Here is a 16,793-nt window from a genome sequence, read left to right as displayed (position 1 = left end):
CAATAATAATCTACAAATTTGAATAATTTAGATAACTTAATTTAAATGGTTCACTATCCATTACAAGACAATTTAATTTCACATAATTATCCGGTAGAAGCCATTTGTTATATAGTTAATGAAACATATTTGCCGTGTTTGATGTTTGTTGTGAATGACGTAATACTCACAAAGAACGAGATAATTAGTCGTTTATTGAACCTTCAGGAACTACAGTGGCTGTAATGAGCCACAGCAAAGGTAAACAAAGGTAAAATAACTGAACAGGTGATCAACTCAGAACCACTCGCACCTTTTTACTCCCCCCCTCTCTCTCTCTCTCTCTCTGTCGTTTAAGCACACCCATTGCCGTGGCAACCGCTCAGATTACGTTTAAAACATTTAGTTACGTCCGTTACGATATCAGGTTTTCAGGCTTGATATTTATTTTGTGATTATTAATAAGCGTCTCATGAACACAGCGGTGGTTGATTAGTTAATTTTAAACTCCTGCTCTGCTATTTGATAATGGAACCGAAACGCACAAAATTGCGCAACACCTTGTTGAAACAATAATCACTGAGATTATTATTGTTGGGTCATTAATTTGAAAACGTTTTGTTGACTTTTTGTTGTTGTTGTTCTTTAATAAAGTTATGAACGTTTTGACAAGGAGTCAGAGGAGGACATGCTGGTCTCAGCGTCCCGGCGGCGTTCAGTTTGACCTTCCGCGTCAAACTGACGCATCCCTGCTCTAACAAAGAACAGTTCAGAAACAATATGAAATGGGGGAGGTAAAGCTATTTATTAACCGATTAAGTCATGTTTTGGATTGTTCTTGAAAAACTAATCAATCACGGCTGATTAGTGATGCACTTACAGATAGATGCACAGTGAATCCATTCATTCTTTACAGCAGACAGCCCCTCCCCTTTCTTGCAGGTACTGCGTACCCCCGCTAAATCTTTTAGGGGTACGCAATACCCTACCGTACCCCCTACTTTCACTCCTGGTCTTAATCACCCCCCTTCAAATAAAGTGTTACCAAATAATTACAGGTGCATGACGTCAGCTCAATTCAAGTAAATGTACTTAAATTAAATCTATCTATCTATGTTATAAATGCACAGTATAGTTCCATTTAGTTATAGTTTTATTGTTTTTATGTATTTCAATTAAAATTTTTTAGTCAACTACAATAACTTTGAGCTGGATGAAGACTCATGTACCTCATCACACACACACACACACACACACACACAGTCAGAGCAGCAGCAAAGCGTAGCAACTTGGGGGAGAGGGGGGAGCCATCAAATCTCCATAGCAACAATGGATGCTATGTTGATGCCAGTAGCTGCCAGGAGAAAGGCTTTCCTGTCCCACTATCACTGTGGAAACCGAGCTCGTTCCGTGGAAGTCATCACAAATACTTAAAATGTGTTTTTCATTGATAACAAAAATGGCTCGTCGTGTTCTTCCATGGGCTCCACAACTAAATTCTCTTTGGCTTTCAGAGACATTTTTTACCGTCTTTACCGTTGTTTGCACTCCGTCTCCTCTGGAGTCTGTGCGTGTTTGACTGGGTTACTGCTGCCATCTGCTCCAGCCCTTCTCCGCGTAAACGTGTGAAACATTTCTAGCAGGATGTCTTTTGTTCATCGGGCCCTGCCGATTTTCCACATGCAACTTGCTTCAGTAAAAGCATAAGCAGCTTTTATCAGACAGCAATAAAGAAATAATCGAGACAAGCCGTTGTTGACACCGATTTTATTGAAGATTCACAGATACGAGAAATACAGAGGCTTGTTAAATACTTCAAATAATCGTATAAGTGGTAAGATGTGGTAATAGACATGAAACTGTGACAATCGATAACCATATTGTCTGGAAATTATAAGGACAATTTCATTTTTCAATTTGTCAGATTCTCACAAAGAGAAATTTCAGGCTCACTGTGACTAAAACTGAACATGACGATCCACCTCAGATCAGACTGGGCACAAAAAAAAAAAAAAGAAAAAAGAAAAATCCCTCTGGAGATATGATGAATGTATAACACACAGTCTCACACACACAAAAAAATATGTATATACATTTGGAGATATAACACCGAGTGTCGCCCAGCGACTGGTTGTGATATGAATCTGCGTCCCCGTAGTTTGCTTAAACTGTGTTAAACTTTTGTTTTTTTCTTAAAGAAACCGTGTTACATTCACACTGAGTAAAACCCCCGTTTCCTTTTGTTCGGTTCAGAAGCACACCTTCAGGTCATGTTTATTAGATCTGTGCCGATGTTTCCACCGAGGACTTCCTTGGAAAAAAACCTCAAAACAAACATTTATCTTGAATTCTGATGTTACATCAGGAATTTATTGTGGCTTTATGCAAGTGTATGAGGGCTAAATCAAAGTTATACTTTAAGAACCAACCAGTTAATTCTTGCAAAGCACCCTGAACGTGGTGTAACTTGCTGAACTTTCTCGGTCAATACACACACACACACACACACACAAACTGAGGAGTTATTATGCTTACTGTGTGCTGATGTTTCAGTATCATCGTATGGTCTACCATGGCTTTAGTTGCTTTATAGAAAGAGAAAAAAAAAACACCAAAAATATGTGTAATATTCCTTTAAAGATCGTGATAGTTACAGTACGTCCAAAGGGTTTCGGATGGTAAAAATTCGCCCTTTTACGATAGAAAAAAAAAAGCACGTAGCAGCAGATGAGGTCAGGCATCACAGATGTTACAGTTGACTCTGCTGAAGCAATTGATTTCGTCTGTAGCAAAGTTTCACACATGTTTTTTTGGGGCTTGGGGTGGTAATACAAATGGGGAAAAAGGCACACCCGTGAAGTTCTAACACAGGATAGCACCTCATGTGTATGCCAGACAAGTGCCTTAGAATATTCACGCACCTTTGCGACTTTTTTCCATGTTTTAGGCGCATTACAACCGCTAACGTACATTTGTGCTATTGCAATTTCAGGTGGTGGGTCAAAATAGGTGCGTTTATATTAAATATTCAGCCCCTTTTCATCTTGATATCAGCCAAACTGTGACAAGATATTGGAGACAAAACACTTACAGATGTAATGTCAGCAAAAATATGCATGCCCCCACTACAATATGTATTTTTATTTTAATATAATTCTTAAATCTGCATTTCTTTTTTCTTCCACTTACAACTATGCGCTACTTAGTATTGGAATCTCACATAATATCCTTAATAAAATATCTTAAAGTTTGAGGTTGTAATGTGACAAAGTGCGAAAGAGCTCAAGAGGAATGAATACTTTGGCACCGTTCGTCCGTTGGGCTACAACGATCTGGAAAACGACTTTTGAACCTGAAACGGTAACGTTTCCCCTAATGTGGCCATTCAGCATTAGGATTTCAGCTCCTTCTGTCAGCATTTATTTTACCAGACTATATTTTACATACAGACGTTAATCCTCTGTGAACTCAGCAGTCAGCAGACCTACAGCTGGCTCAGGCCAACCTGACGGAGCGTCGATCAGACTCATGCGATGGAGGTTTTTACTTCTCATCAAAAGTTGCAAAACATCTCAGTTTTTCAAGATTCTGTTAAATAAAATTAAAAAAAATTGGGTGAAGAACGCAGGACATTTTTGAGGAGTCAAGCTACAAATTCAATGTTTAATTTAAAAAAATCTGGTGCAATATTTAATTTGGTTTTATTTCCTGCCCAAAAATGTTTAATTAATGACTTACTTTTTTTTTCTTTTAACTTGAAGCAGATATTGCCGCTAGATCTGCTTTTCCAGAAGGAATAGAAAGTTTTCACCATCAATTCAGCAGGATTAAAGGAGCAAGGAGCAAAATTGGAGGATTAAAGGAGCAATCAAATAGGTTTAGTGACACCTAGTGACGAGGTTAAAGATTGCAACAAACTCAAAACTTAACATTCTTCTTCCTGAAAGATCTTTTCTTAAGACTTCTTTGTTTTTTGGTCAAGCCATTCCAGGCTACTGTAAAACACAGAGTATATTATACTCTATATATTACAATATGTACTGTTAATTACAATCCTACGTTAAAAAGGAACATCGAGTTGCCTTTTTCAGACAGCCATCCTTTCAGACTGAAACCTGTATTGAAAATGCACGTAGAGGTTGGTAGTTTTAACTGCAACTTGAAAAACTGAGGCGTTATAAACCTGCGTGCTAGCACGCTAACATGTTGCACAACGGTCGCCTGGGTCGCAGGATTTTACAGTTGGATGGTTCAGGTTGTTCTGTCGTCACGTGGAGCAGAATGAAGCTAATTCTTACTACGTCAGACAGCACTCGCTTTGTCTGGTGCCTTATGGTCTGTGTTCATCAGTTGTGTTTGGTGCTAATTAGCAACTGTTAGCATGACAATGAGGCCACTAGTGCTTAGTAAAATTGTGCGAGACACTTTTTTTTTTTTTTTCAGCTCTCATAAACGTGGAAAGTCATTGTTGGCACAGTTTTTGTCACGTTTGCACGCTTTAGCACTGAACCACCAAGCGTTTTAGTCAGTAAGTACTGAAAAGAATGTTAGCCAAAAGAAACCCCAAAACAAAAGCCATTCCAGTGTCTCCTGTCTTGTTGCTTTTGTAGACATGTAAACTGAAAAAGCCTCTAATTTCCCCTCCAAAAATCCCCCCGCTGACGTCTAATAAAACGTTTAAAGCAGAGAAGCGCCGTTCGTCCCCTTGGCTGTAACTGTACATCGGCGAAAAGGGGAACGAGGATAAAATTCTCACTAAAAATCTCTTAACACCAATAACTTATTTAACTTTACACCTCTTCGCAATAGATCATTTCAATAACAATATTACAAAAACTACCAGAATTCAGTCACTCACAGTAAAAAAAGAAAAAAAAAAGCCCAAACTATGTGAACTGCTTTAGCACCTTATAAGAACGTCTTCACAGTCGTTTAAAATCCCCCGCCTTTGAGATGGATTCAAGCAAAGTCCCTCCCCTGTTTTGAAAGCGCCACTGCAAAAGAAAAAATAAAGGTCTTCCTTCCTGTTGCATCCTAAACTTCGATGCTGTAAATATTAAAAATAATAAAAAAAAAAAAAACACAACACAGAAGTTTCACTTGAGCCAAACCACTAAGAAAAGCTTCCCACTTACACAAACGAAGGTAATGACACTGATATGACTTTGAGCTGGACTCTGGTCCAGGAATCATGGCAGGCAGCCCACCCCCCCCCACACACACACACAGTCACAAAGTAGGACTTCTCATTCTCGACTCAAGAGTTTTGAATCCACAACAGTCTTCAAGATGGAAACCTGACAAAGAGGCATGAAGAATGCAATATATTGAGTTGTAAGAAAAAAGCAAAGGTTAATACAAGATCTTCTTTGTCTAACGAATTCATAAAAAAAAAAACTCCTTCATTTAAGAAAAGAGTTGGACATTCTGCCAAGCATTTGTTTCTTGTGATCTGAGCTGTAGCGTCGTAGTGATCTGTGTTTACACTGCAGACGGAGACGTGAACCCTATCTGATTAGTTTTTTCTTAAGATGAATCTGAGCAGCAAAAATACGATTTTACTTTCAAATGCGGTCCAAACTCAGAAAAGTATCTCCATATTTACGTAAGAAGTGTCACAGTCTGTACAGCACAATTCCCGATTTCCACGTCCCAAATCGGATGATGTTCTCGAAAGCGACATGTCGCATTGCAAAGTCACGGAAACGAGGTACAATTTTGTGCTAAATGAGGGGGAAAGCGGCACGACCGAATGTAAACAGTTGGGGGGGGAAAAAAAAAAAAAAAAAAAAAAACAAGCACGGCAGACACTGTCAACGGAGCTAATCGTCATTTCTGGCAGCTTCAATTGCGCCGCGTCAGAACTGAGGTGTGATGACGTTCGCAGCATCCGCATCTGCTTCTGCAAACAATGGGCTGCTTGCGACATCATGTCTTCTTCTGCGCGTGCCGCAGAGCGTTCTCAATCATAGTATAGTAATAACAACAACACACCAAGAAACAAACCCTAACCCTCTGAACTGAGCATTTATACCTGCAATGTGAAGGTAGCCCAACTCTCGACTGTAGGCATGGGCTGGTTACCAGTAACAAGAAATCAGGTTCAAAAAAGCAGCTCTTTGGAAATAATTAGATACTTAAGGCCTGGACAGTAAAGGACAAGCACTCATCCTTCTTATGCTTGCTTTTCTGTTGAGCAGGTGGCTGCTACATGAGCAGATAGCTCAACTGCTTGTTATACTCCCAGTGTTGAAAAAGTAGAACAGTGCAATTTGTTGCTTCATAAGCCAATTCTCTTGATGCTAATATCACAAAATTTAGGGAATGTTGGGATATTAGACCGTCACATTTTTCATTCCACCAATGTCTGAATTTTGTTCTTTTGGTGTTTATCAGCATATTCTATGTTCTGTAAGGTTCTGTCACAGTTTTTTGTCCCGATATGTCAAACAAGAGTTTTGTTATTACAGCAAATCCTGATTATCTTGATAGATGTTTTCCTATTTAGAGAGAACCTACTTGGACTTATCAGCTGCTAAAGTAACTGAAAAGTCTGAGATTAAATTTTGGAGACACGTGGCTGGAAAACCAAAGGGAAAAACTCAGTAATAATCCATAATAATCTGAATAATAACAAGAATAATTTGAGTTACAACACTTTGGGAGTATTTTTTGAATTTGAATTTAATATTTGGGAATATTCTATGTGCATGTGCATTTTGAGAGAAGATGAATGGGAAAATAAATGTTGACGCCCATCTAAAAATCCTGAAATATAAATTTACAAAATGATACGAACAAAAAAAAAAGCATCTGTTTTATACGTTCCTTGAGAGTTTCTCACCAGCCCATGCCTAGTCTTGACTCAATGCGTCATATTTTCTGAAATGTAAAAGAACTCCTTCACTTCAGTGCTTTCGTTGCTGATCCTCTGGACGTTGCGGTGAAACGTCCCGAGTCGTAGGCACCACATGCGCTGTCCTGCACATGGCCGCCTCCAAAGCTTAGGCATGAAAAAGGCATGGCTTAGGGCTGTCATGAGGCCTCCGACGGCGTGTCACGGGGGTCGTTAGGTCGGGGCGACAGACGGCGAGTCGAGATCAGGAGGGCGAGGGCGGGGTTAGAGGTATTGACCTACGACGGGGCAGGGAAGGGGGTCGGCGCTGGCTTCAGCACACGGAGCTCGTTGGGTCTGCCTCCCCGGGTGTGTAGAAGTCAGGGATGGGTAGCCCAGTGTGAAGAGTGACCTGAAGAAAAACTAAATGTTTACATACAAATATTCATACAGAGGACGGTTGAGGCAAGATTTGCCCTGCAGGTGGAGCTGTTGAGCTTCGTTCTCGAGAGGAGAAGCTTCACTGAAGATTTAGAAACTTCCAGAGCCGCAAGTGGCTCTGAAGAACATAAACCAGCTGATGTTTTGAAATGTACATGTGATACCAAATGCAGGGTTTAGCAGTTAGTTATATTCAATAGCATTGACTTTCTAAAACAGAGTCTCACTAAAATGTATTATCACTAGGTTGAAAATTGTGTCTAATGCATTTGTCCTGTTTTTGCAAAAGTTTCATCCTTTACTTTACTTTTAGACCTTAAAATGCAAATAAAATAGTGTTCATATAAGAATGGCAACACATTTCCTGTAGTTGATGCTCATCAAAATTATAAGTTGCCTTCTTTTTTTTTTCTCTCTAAAGGTCATCTAACATTTAATATGGAGAGGATATTAAAATGAATACAGACAGTTTTGGGGGGTTTGAAACATCATCATTTCGAATTTATCGTAATGATGATAAATCAAAAATTCTTATCACGATAAGAAATTTATCACGATAAATGATAAACGATCCAAAAAAAAAAATATTTGCGCCATGAACTGTAGACCTGATTTTAATTAGCGTTTAGCTCCAGTAAGTGCAGTGTGGTTTCCCACCTGGACGTTACGGTTGAGGCTGATGGCGGGGTAATAAGCGCCTTCCAAGCTCTCGAAGGCAACAGGACCCTGCTGCTCATCGTTGATGAGGAAGATGAGGATCCCACGTGTAAAGTCCAGCAACACTCCTATCGTCGATCCTTTGGCGACGCCACCATCCGTCCTGCGCCACCGTCACATGAATTGAATCAGACGTGTAATCCGTGTCGCGGCAACTTCTGGATATTTCCGTTGCTTACCTGTTGGTGTGAGAGTTGTTGTGCATGAACCAGGAGCGGTTGTTGTCCACGTACATGGCCCAGGCCTTGTCGTCCTTCCCCAGCATCACGTCCTTCAGGACGTCGCCCCGACAGATGCCGAAGGCCGGGTCGGGGTGGTTGTCATAGCGGTCCACTGTCATTTCCCAGTAGTGGACACCGCGGGAGAAGGCGGCGCTGCCCAAGACCACCCGGTCGTCGTAGCTGTTGCACGACACCGTCAGGTTGTCGTTGGAGAAGACGATGTCGGGGTGAGCGGACGCCGGGTCGAAGGTGAACCAGGCAACTGCGCGGCACACAGGGAGAGCGCCTCGCTGACAATCACATCACTGAGCAAACCGAGGCAGCGCAATGACGGCGCTTTGACAAGCGTGACGTGAATCAGGAGGGTGGTGGGTAAATGAGGAGATGCTACACTGTAAAAACATCTTTATGAAAGATTATGATTGTATTAGGTTAATAATCCTTATAGTTAAACTCTATAGCTTGTTACAAACTCTATAAGTTATGATTACCGTCTTAAATCATATCTGAGTCAAACAGTCTGGAAATCTTAACTGGTAAATACTTAAATATAGTTAGTAGCTTACAAAAAAACATATTTATGTGAAGTTCTGTTGTTGGGATTTAGGGCTCATATCTCATCAGCAGCTGTTAACTAATTTTCCCAATTCCAAATCCAGATTAGTTGCTTGGAGGCAGTGCACCATCAATGATCTTCCTGATGGAAACGAGAACCGAAAACAGGAAATGTTTCCTGTCATTTAATGACATCGACTTTTATGTAAATAACGGCCTAATGAAAACATGAACAGGATTTAAAGCTTCATAAAACATTGTTTCCATGAACTGCTGTTATGTTTTGTGGTCTTGGAACAGTTTTGATTAGCGGTTAGCTTTAGCCCTGAGATCATCAAATCCAAATTTGCTCTGAACTTAGAGAGATTAATCTACTGTAGGCAAGATATTAAATTCTTATAACCTTACAACAGAACTTCACTTCAAATACTTATATGACAGATAAACTATGATAGGAATTGAACAATATTGTGATTATTGTAAATGAGGTACAAAATAATTATTTTGAATAATTTCAGTGTTTTAAAGTCATTTACTGCTTTGACATTGTAACATATAGCGACTAGCTAGTCACTGATGAAATTACACATCTTTCGGTGAACATAATCTGCATTTTTTTTCCTCACCAGATTACACATGGCCCATCTACAAGCAAATGCTTTCAATTTTTTCTCCTTTAATGCAGGGATAGCCAGTAGATTTCAATAAAAATGGTGGATTAAGTTAAGCAAACACAGGAACCACCAGTAATTACGGTCCCACATAGGTTACCCAACGTCCTAACAGCTAAGATTACAAAAACTGCTTGATTCAGGCCTGAAAACGGCAACATCACATCTTCATCGTCTACACAGGAAAACATGGAGCCAAGCAGGCGGGCTTTTGTCATTTCTATGGGCTCCACCAGTCCTGAACGTCTACAGCTCTCAGCATCCCCACGAGTGGCTTCGTTCCATTACCCCGGTTTGATTTCTCAAAGGAAATAAGACAGACATTTATTAGGGGGACCGTATTAAATGTTTAATATGTGGAGCCCACAGAGCAGCAAACTGCCCCCCTGCTGGTTGGAGAGTGACGACCTCACTGATGAAACAGGCAGAGGCCCGGGGAGGATTAGAGCGGAAGCAGTCGGCCGTGACAGCCGTCCATACCTGTGCCTATAGACTGAATATCGCATGGAGGGAGTCCAGCTGAAATGTGACGTGAAGGGGGGAGAGAGAGAGTAAGAACAAGAAAAAAAGCAGGGGGGAGGAGGGAGGAAGAGCCGAGCGAAGCAGCGGCGCAGACAGCATGGAGGGGACTTGGGAGGGAGACCGGAGAAGATACAAAAGCAGATTTGATCAGGGAAGCTGGTTCACCGTCGGCGGTCAAAGAGCAGAGGATTTTCTCAAAAATCAACCAAAGAATCAGGAAAAGGAGAAACATTGAAGAGCATACAATGAAAATAAAGAGAATGTTTTTTTTATTTTTTTTTATTTCATAAAAACCAACAAAATCAAAAGTTAGTCTGCTCAGGTTGATGGCTGCAAGAAAAAACAACAACAAAGAAGCTGAATGTGTCTGCAGGGTTAGACTACAGAGGTGCTGAGAGCTCGTTCTGGAAGCTGTCTCAGGTTTTTCAGGTCCACAGACGGATGACGCACCGTGCAGAGTGGCATTTAACTAATGGCAAAGCGAGAACACGAGTGGATTACATGCCGAGCAGATGATGCTGGACGTCACGGGTTTAAAGGCTTAAACATATTCCTATGCAGTATTCAAATCAGACTGAAATCTTGCAGTGGACGCGTCGAAGAATTAAGTTACTGTATTGCATTAAAACAGAAATCAGCTGAAAGTGACACCAAATATCTGAACATCCCTTTAGAAAACTGCAAGATTTCAGTCTTTAAGCTTCACTATTTCTTCTATAGACTTTATGGAGTCAAGATACGATTGTAATGACACAAAAAATATTGTTTAGTCGACTCTAGTTCGGATAAACTGCTGCTGTTGTCGCAATAAAATGCATGCATGCTAATGTCCTAAGGATGCAATCACAGCCTTATTGCTAACACACACAAAGAAACGCAAGAATCTACAGCGCCAGGAATATTTGAGTTGTAACGATCTGAGGTTGTTTCTATGGAATGAAAAATGTAAAGATGCTCTCAAAAACAAAACAAAGCAATTTCAGGTTTCATAAACCTAAGACTGCTTATTAGAATATAACAACAGTTAATTCAGTGAAGCGCACATTTATTTTGTTTGGTAACGTTTATCCAGACAACACAAAAATGTTAGTGTAGCTATGTTATGGTTTCTATTGGTTAAGGGTCAAGAGTTCTTCTTTTGTAAGGAATCAAAAATGCACAAAATTGTTTAGACTAGAATAACCTCATCAAGCTACTCGAGGTATTTTAGATTTTGATTAATGATGCAGTTCCTCGCCTTTAAAACAGTGAAGCGATCCTTCAAATCATTACCAAATAGGAATATGATATAATTCATTTAGAAAACAAATGTACACTCGTCTTTCTTACAGTTATATCTTTCGTTTTCCCCCTCAATCCCTTCCACTGCCCCCTAACACAGTGACGCCCTGAACAAAGAACCATAACACTGTTAAATAAAATCCTACTGCAGACAACATTGTAGTTGCTTTGTTTGGATAAATATAATATCAATTATAGTGTTTAAAGATGAAAAGCCTCCTATAACTCCCATAATAATGAAATTTGTTGCCATTCTCCAGAACATAGGTAAAACATAAAAGACTTTTTACTTTAGCCCACAGCAGGCCTTTCAGATACAATCTGGCTTTAATTTCCTCCTGTGAGGCAAAGTGATGATTCATCGCACCGATTCCTTTAAAAATTAAGGTATAAGTCTAACTGCGTGAGCTTTCTGGTGGACATATTGTGTAAAGACTATAACACGGCTTCTTTTGTGAACTTAACAATGGCTTTTATGCAGTTTGCACAGATTATCAAGTGGCTCTACTTTCCCAAAAACTAAATCAGTTTGCTTCATAGCCAACAAGAGAGGGCGGCCTGCGAGTTGGGCTCGCTTGAGGACAGTCGGTAACGGATCTACTTTCTTGGCTCTCTCCGGAGTCAAACTTTTCCGGAGAGAGGAACTTTAATCCCAAACGCTGACGGCTGACAATCCGGGGTCCTCTGAATAAATGGATTAGCGTTGCGTAAGGCTGGGCTGTCAGAATGATTAGTTGTGATTAATTGAGATTAATCGCACTTACAAATTTAATTGCTCGCTTACAAAAGGACTAGGCATGTCCATTAAATAAATGATTATGCACAGCACAAGTGCATTTGGATTTTAAATAAAAATTTAAACATCATAAAATAAATCTATAATTTGTTGGATTAAAGGGGCAGCATTATGTGCTTTCATTTTATAGCACAATCAAGTATCTATGCTACCTTCATGCATGATAAAAATGCTTTATATATCAAATATGACTACAAAATTTAACTTCGTAAGTTAACGCCTTGAAATTGGGTCTCTGTCTCTTTAAGAAACTTCTGCTCTTTGAAACTCCGCCTTCAGGAAGTCATCACAACATGGCTCCTCTATTAACCCTTTAACGACGTTTTTACCAGCGTTTCACTCTAAAGTAGCTCCTATAACAATCTCAGCAGATGCTCAGTCCGACCAGGTGTTTGCTACTTGCTGCTGGCTAGTCTGAAGGAGCCCAGTGAGAGAGGCGGCTCTGTGAGGCCGAAGCTTGGAGGCTTGGAAACTACAGAGGAGGAGGAGCTGCGTCTTGAAGGCGGAGCTAGGTCCACCCAGACATTTTGCACAGCTGAATGGTTGCAACGGGAGATTAAAGGATTTCTCAAATATGCAGGAAAGAATCACAGCAACACTCCAGGTACGCTTTTGATGCGTGAATAACGTGACATAGAGCTCAAAAAAGTCTATTTAACTGAAATCGATTAAAATAACTATCAAACCTCTGCATGGCACTAACTGGTGTAATAATCTCTGGGAAGTGCTACAGCTTAGCTTTTTCTAAATCCCATCCACTGAGCAGGAGGAGGTGGCGGCGATGCTCCACTTACTCTGAGAGGTCTGCATGATCAGCGTCTTGCTGTACTGGCCCACTCCGCTGGAGTTGAACGCCTTCACTCTGGACTTGTACGTGCTGTTGAAGTGGAGCCCGTCCACCGTGCAGATGGTTTCCGTCCCCACGTACACCTCCTGCAAAACACACACACACACACACCAGCTTCCCGTTAGGCCAGTCAAATGCATCCTGTGCGTAATTATGACACTGAACGGAGGGGTCCCTGCTGGATTTGATGGAGGAGGCGGTAAGTGACGGCGGAACTTGTACAGCGGAGCGGGGCGTGGGCTTGCCGGTGTATAAATAGACGTCGGCGGGCTTTGGTGGCGGGGGGGTAGATGCGTGTCGCCACGCTCAGCGGGAGGCTGCGTTGGTTGGACTCAGTGAGTCAGAGAGTAGAGGATGGGGGGAGAAAACTTCCCTCGTTATCTAGTGCATAGTTTTCAGGCGAAATGTCGCTTCGTACTACGTGGGAGTTGAAATGATGCAATGGAAACACGTGTGGAAATTATTTCCAATTTACAGAGGAGCTGCAAAATTGAATCTTAAGATATTGTGCTGCGAAACACAAACACCACGAATGTAGAAATATTTCCCAGCTGTAGCACCGGTTATTAGTTACTGGATACACTTGATTCAGAACTGGACACTGCAGCAGGAGTCATTCACTCTTGCACTGTATTAAAGGGGCAGTATTTATGTGTTTTCAAGACGCATAGTTCTGTTTTGTAGCACAATCAAGCAACTGTGTTAGCTTCAAGTGTTAGAAAAATGTTGCATGCATCAAATGCGACTTAAAAGAAATTTGACTTCATAATTTAACACTTTGAAATAGGGCCTCTGTCTCTTTAAGAAAGTCTTGCAGTTTCTGAAACTCAGAAAGTCATCACAACATGGCTCCTCTATTAACCCATTAACAACGATTTTACCAGTGTTTCACTGAAAATCAGCTCCTATAATGAGCTCAGCGGTCACTCAGTTCCACCAGGTGTTTGCTAATTGCTACTGGCTAGTCTGAAGGAGCCGAGAGAAGGGATCTGCAGGGAGGCTGCTCTATGAGGCCAAAAACCAGAGGCTTGGAAACCGAGCTGCGTCTCGGAGGCGGAGCTCAGGCCACCCAGGGGTTTTGCACAGCTGAATGGTTGCCATGGAGATTAGAATCAAGGCAAACACTCCAGGTGTGTTTTTGATGAGGGAATAACTTCAGAACATGATGTAAAGATCAAATATTTTTTGATTTTATATGCCCCTATAAAATGTTCCATTTTTATACAAATGAACACTTGTTTCCTCTGCTGTATAATAGTAGAGAAATATAACCTTTGCTGTGTTTTAGCAAAATAAACCAAGTCTGAAAAGCCAAATATCTTGAAGGCTGAGCGATTCATACACTTAAATGCACTTCAGAATATCCTTTTGTTTTCGTACCTTCTCTCTCACTCTGTGTGCTGAGCCTGAGAAGTCTGCCTCGGGGTATTTTCTTCTTCTGCATTTAAGAAATAAAATTACATCCCCTCCTTCCCCACCGCACCAGAATATAGAACAATAGACCTCACTCGTTGAGCTTTCACAGCGCTCTAATAACGGATCACTCAAATCCTAGGCTGGGGGGCAAAATGTTAACAGATATGGATATCCACAGCTTTTGTACAGGAGGGAACAGTTCAGTAGGGACAGGTTGCTGTCCTGACAAAGCCGAGCAAAGGTCCGGTGCTGAGCGAGGGAGCAGTGGGGGTGGGGGAACCGAAGGGAGGGATGGATTACAGGGCGAGTCTCTGTGTGGGTCTGGAGACCACTTTGATCCCAGATCGCACTTCATGCAGAATCGTCCCGGCTGGCAGCTGCGTTTCAAAACACACAACGTCTCACCAAACGCTTTAAGTCCAGTTTGTATCTCAGCACGCTCGGAATAAGACAAAACAAAACACAGGAGTAACTTTTCAACAAGACACAGGAGCCAATTTTAGGTAAGCAATTGATGAAAAAGTACAACTCCAACTGGAAGATCATTTCACTTACAGTGAGACATTTTCCCCGTGTTATATGTGAAATAATTTGCCAGTGGAAATAGTACTTCTTTAAAAAAGAAAAAAATATGAAAGAAGTATTTACTTAAAACAAGCTGCTATACAGATCTGGAAAAACAATTAAATAAAAGACAACTGCACTGAGTCCCACTGAAAACCCGATGGCTGTGCCACCAAATATTGATTTCTGAGTTAAAACATCAGTATTGCTGTAAATGAATATGAACTCGTTTCCTTTGCATTATTTGAGGTCTGACAGCGCTGCACAAATAAGTACTACATTTTTGCTGGGGATTTTGGAGACATGTAGTTCATAGAATAAATGTTCATTTTACTCAGACATGTAGCTATAAAATGTAAAATGAGAGAAACTGATAATTTGAAGTGGCCTCTTCAGTTTTTCCAGAGCTGTATATCACTGAAAAATTACTTAGAGGTTAGTGTCTCATAATTATTAGATTTTTGCACTAGAAATGGAAAAAGAAAAAAAAAACTTGGTAAGATATTGTTTTTTTTTTGTATGTTTTTTTGCAGTGTGTTCTCCTGGTAGTAGCTCATTCACTGCCATAAAACGCCGTGCCACAGGTTTGGGTCGAAGGGTTTTGTTCTCACTGTTAACTCTATAAATTTCAGCTCATTGCCGTCACATCCTCCGTTCTGCAGAGGTTCTTATCTCATCTTCCATAAAAAAAAAAAAAGAGCATCAACGCCGCGTTAGCTCCCTACCCTGAACGGGCCTCCGTTCCCGTCGTCCAGCTCCAGGATGTAACCTTCGACGGCGATGGTGGAGAGCGGCGGCTGTTTCCATGACAATGTGGCGCTGTTGTTCTGGGTACAGCATTCTTCTAGCTGGAGGATGGGAGCAGCTGGGACTGAGGAGAGAGGGAGAGAAAAAAACAGGACAGATTACAGTCTGAGATATGAAAAGACATCCACCACGCACAGCCCTGCTCCACATCCAAGTGCCGCTCCGCGGTTTTCACCTCTTTACGATACATAAATCAACAGCTTCCATGAATAACGTCTGTAGACTTTTCGAGAGGTTTCGACTAAACGTAGGGATGCCAAAACGATCAGAAACGTCCGACGTTTTCTGCGTAGTCCTGAACGTGAAACCAGTTTGAGGTGCGGTTTCTGTGTGAGAGCTAAACAGGTCATGCTCAAAAAAACAAGCTTTCTTTAACTCCAGACTCAAGAGGATGCTGCTGCCACGGATAAAGGACACTCCAGATTCCAGGAAGTACGCCGCGCTACATGCCTAAATATCTGAGGGTTCATATTTTGATAACGTGGTTGATGCGGAAGCCTTGCTTTTTGTTCGAGGAAGATTTAACAGGAGAATCGGTGAGTCTTTCAGAGCCGTCCCCTCCTTCACCTTTCATCTGTACAAAGTCCAGCTGGTGGATGGTTTGCAGGAGCGGCCCGCTGTCCAGGGTGAGGTCAAAGTCACTGGTCATCCTCGGGGTCAGGGTTCCCTTCCCCCACTGGCTCTCGGTCATGTGGACCCTCCGGATCAAAGCGTCCGAGATCTGAAACGGGACACCGGTGAATCGCTGACAACACAAAATGAAGCCCTCCACCCCTCTCAATCTTTACTTTGAAATTTCCCAGAAGTCCTTTCACCTGCAGGAAGCCACTGGGATCGTTCTCCTTGATGACCTCCAGGCAGTACTCCATGAGTCCTGTTGTCTGACGCAGCTTCACCGTGCAATGGGAGATCTGATCCCGAACCACCTGGACAGACGAGGTGCAGGGAAGAAGGGAATAATGTATTTTATAAAACTACAAGGGATTAAAAAGAGTTAAATCACTGATTAATTGTTATAGGCTTTCCTTTCTAGTCACCACAGTAAAGCATAAATAAAGTCCCGCTAATGTTTTTGAGCGTAATTTGTTGAGTGAGTGAGGGGAGATAACATAAAAAGAAGGTAAAATAGGAGAACATTTAT

The 16,793-nt window shown here is 41.3% G+C and overlaps 1 protein-coding gene across 2 annotated transcripts in view; it reads right to left on the bottom strand.

Annotated features, from left to right (window-relative positions):
• Positions 1-1,734: 1,734 nt before the first annotated feature.
• trim9 (tripartite motif containing 9) overlaps positions 1,735-16,793 on the bottom strand; it is a 38,012-nt gene continuing 22,953 nt past the window's right edge. Inside the window, exons 4-11 of one of the 2 annotated variants that reach the window (XM_007561844.2) lie at positions 16,468-16,578; positions 16,220-16,373; positions 15,571-15,716; positions 12,813-12,951; positions 9,900-9,938; positions 8,152-8,455; positions 7,913-8,075; positions 1,735-7,226 (exon numbers count right to left, since the gene is read on the bottom strand). In XM_007561844.2, coding sequence (XP_007561906.1) covers positions 7,149-7,226; positions 7,913-8,075; positions 8,152-8,455; positions 9,900-9,938; positions 12,813-12,951; positions 15,571-15,716; positions 16,220-16,373; positions 16,468-16,578 — 1,134 coding nt within the window. In that variant the 3' untranslated portion in view covers positions 1,735-7,148. The remainder of the gene's footprint in view (positions 7,227-7,912; positions 8,076-8,151; positions 8,456-9,899; positions 9,939-12,812; positions 12,952-15,570; positions 15,717-16,219; positions 16,374-16,467; positions 16,579-16,793) is intronic. The other variant, XM_007561845.2, reaches the window with a different exon arrangement.

Source organism: Poecilia formosa, unplaced genomic scaffold (genome assembly GCF_000485575.1).
Source record: "Poecilia formosa unplaced genomic scaffold, Poecilia_formosa-5.1.2 Scaffold131, whole genome shotgun sequence".
Taxonomy (NCBI): Eukaryota; Metazoa; Chordata; class Actinopteri; order Cyprinodontiformes; family Poeciliidae; genus Poecilia; species Poecilia formosa.
This window is presented reverse-complemented; position numbering and strand designations above follow the sequence as displayed.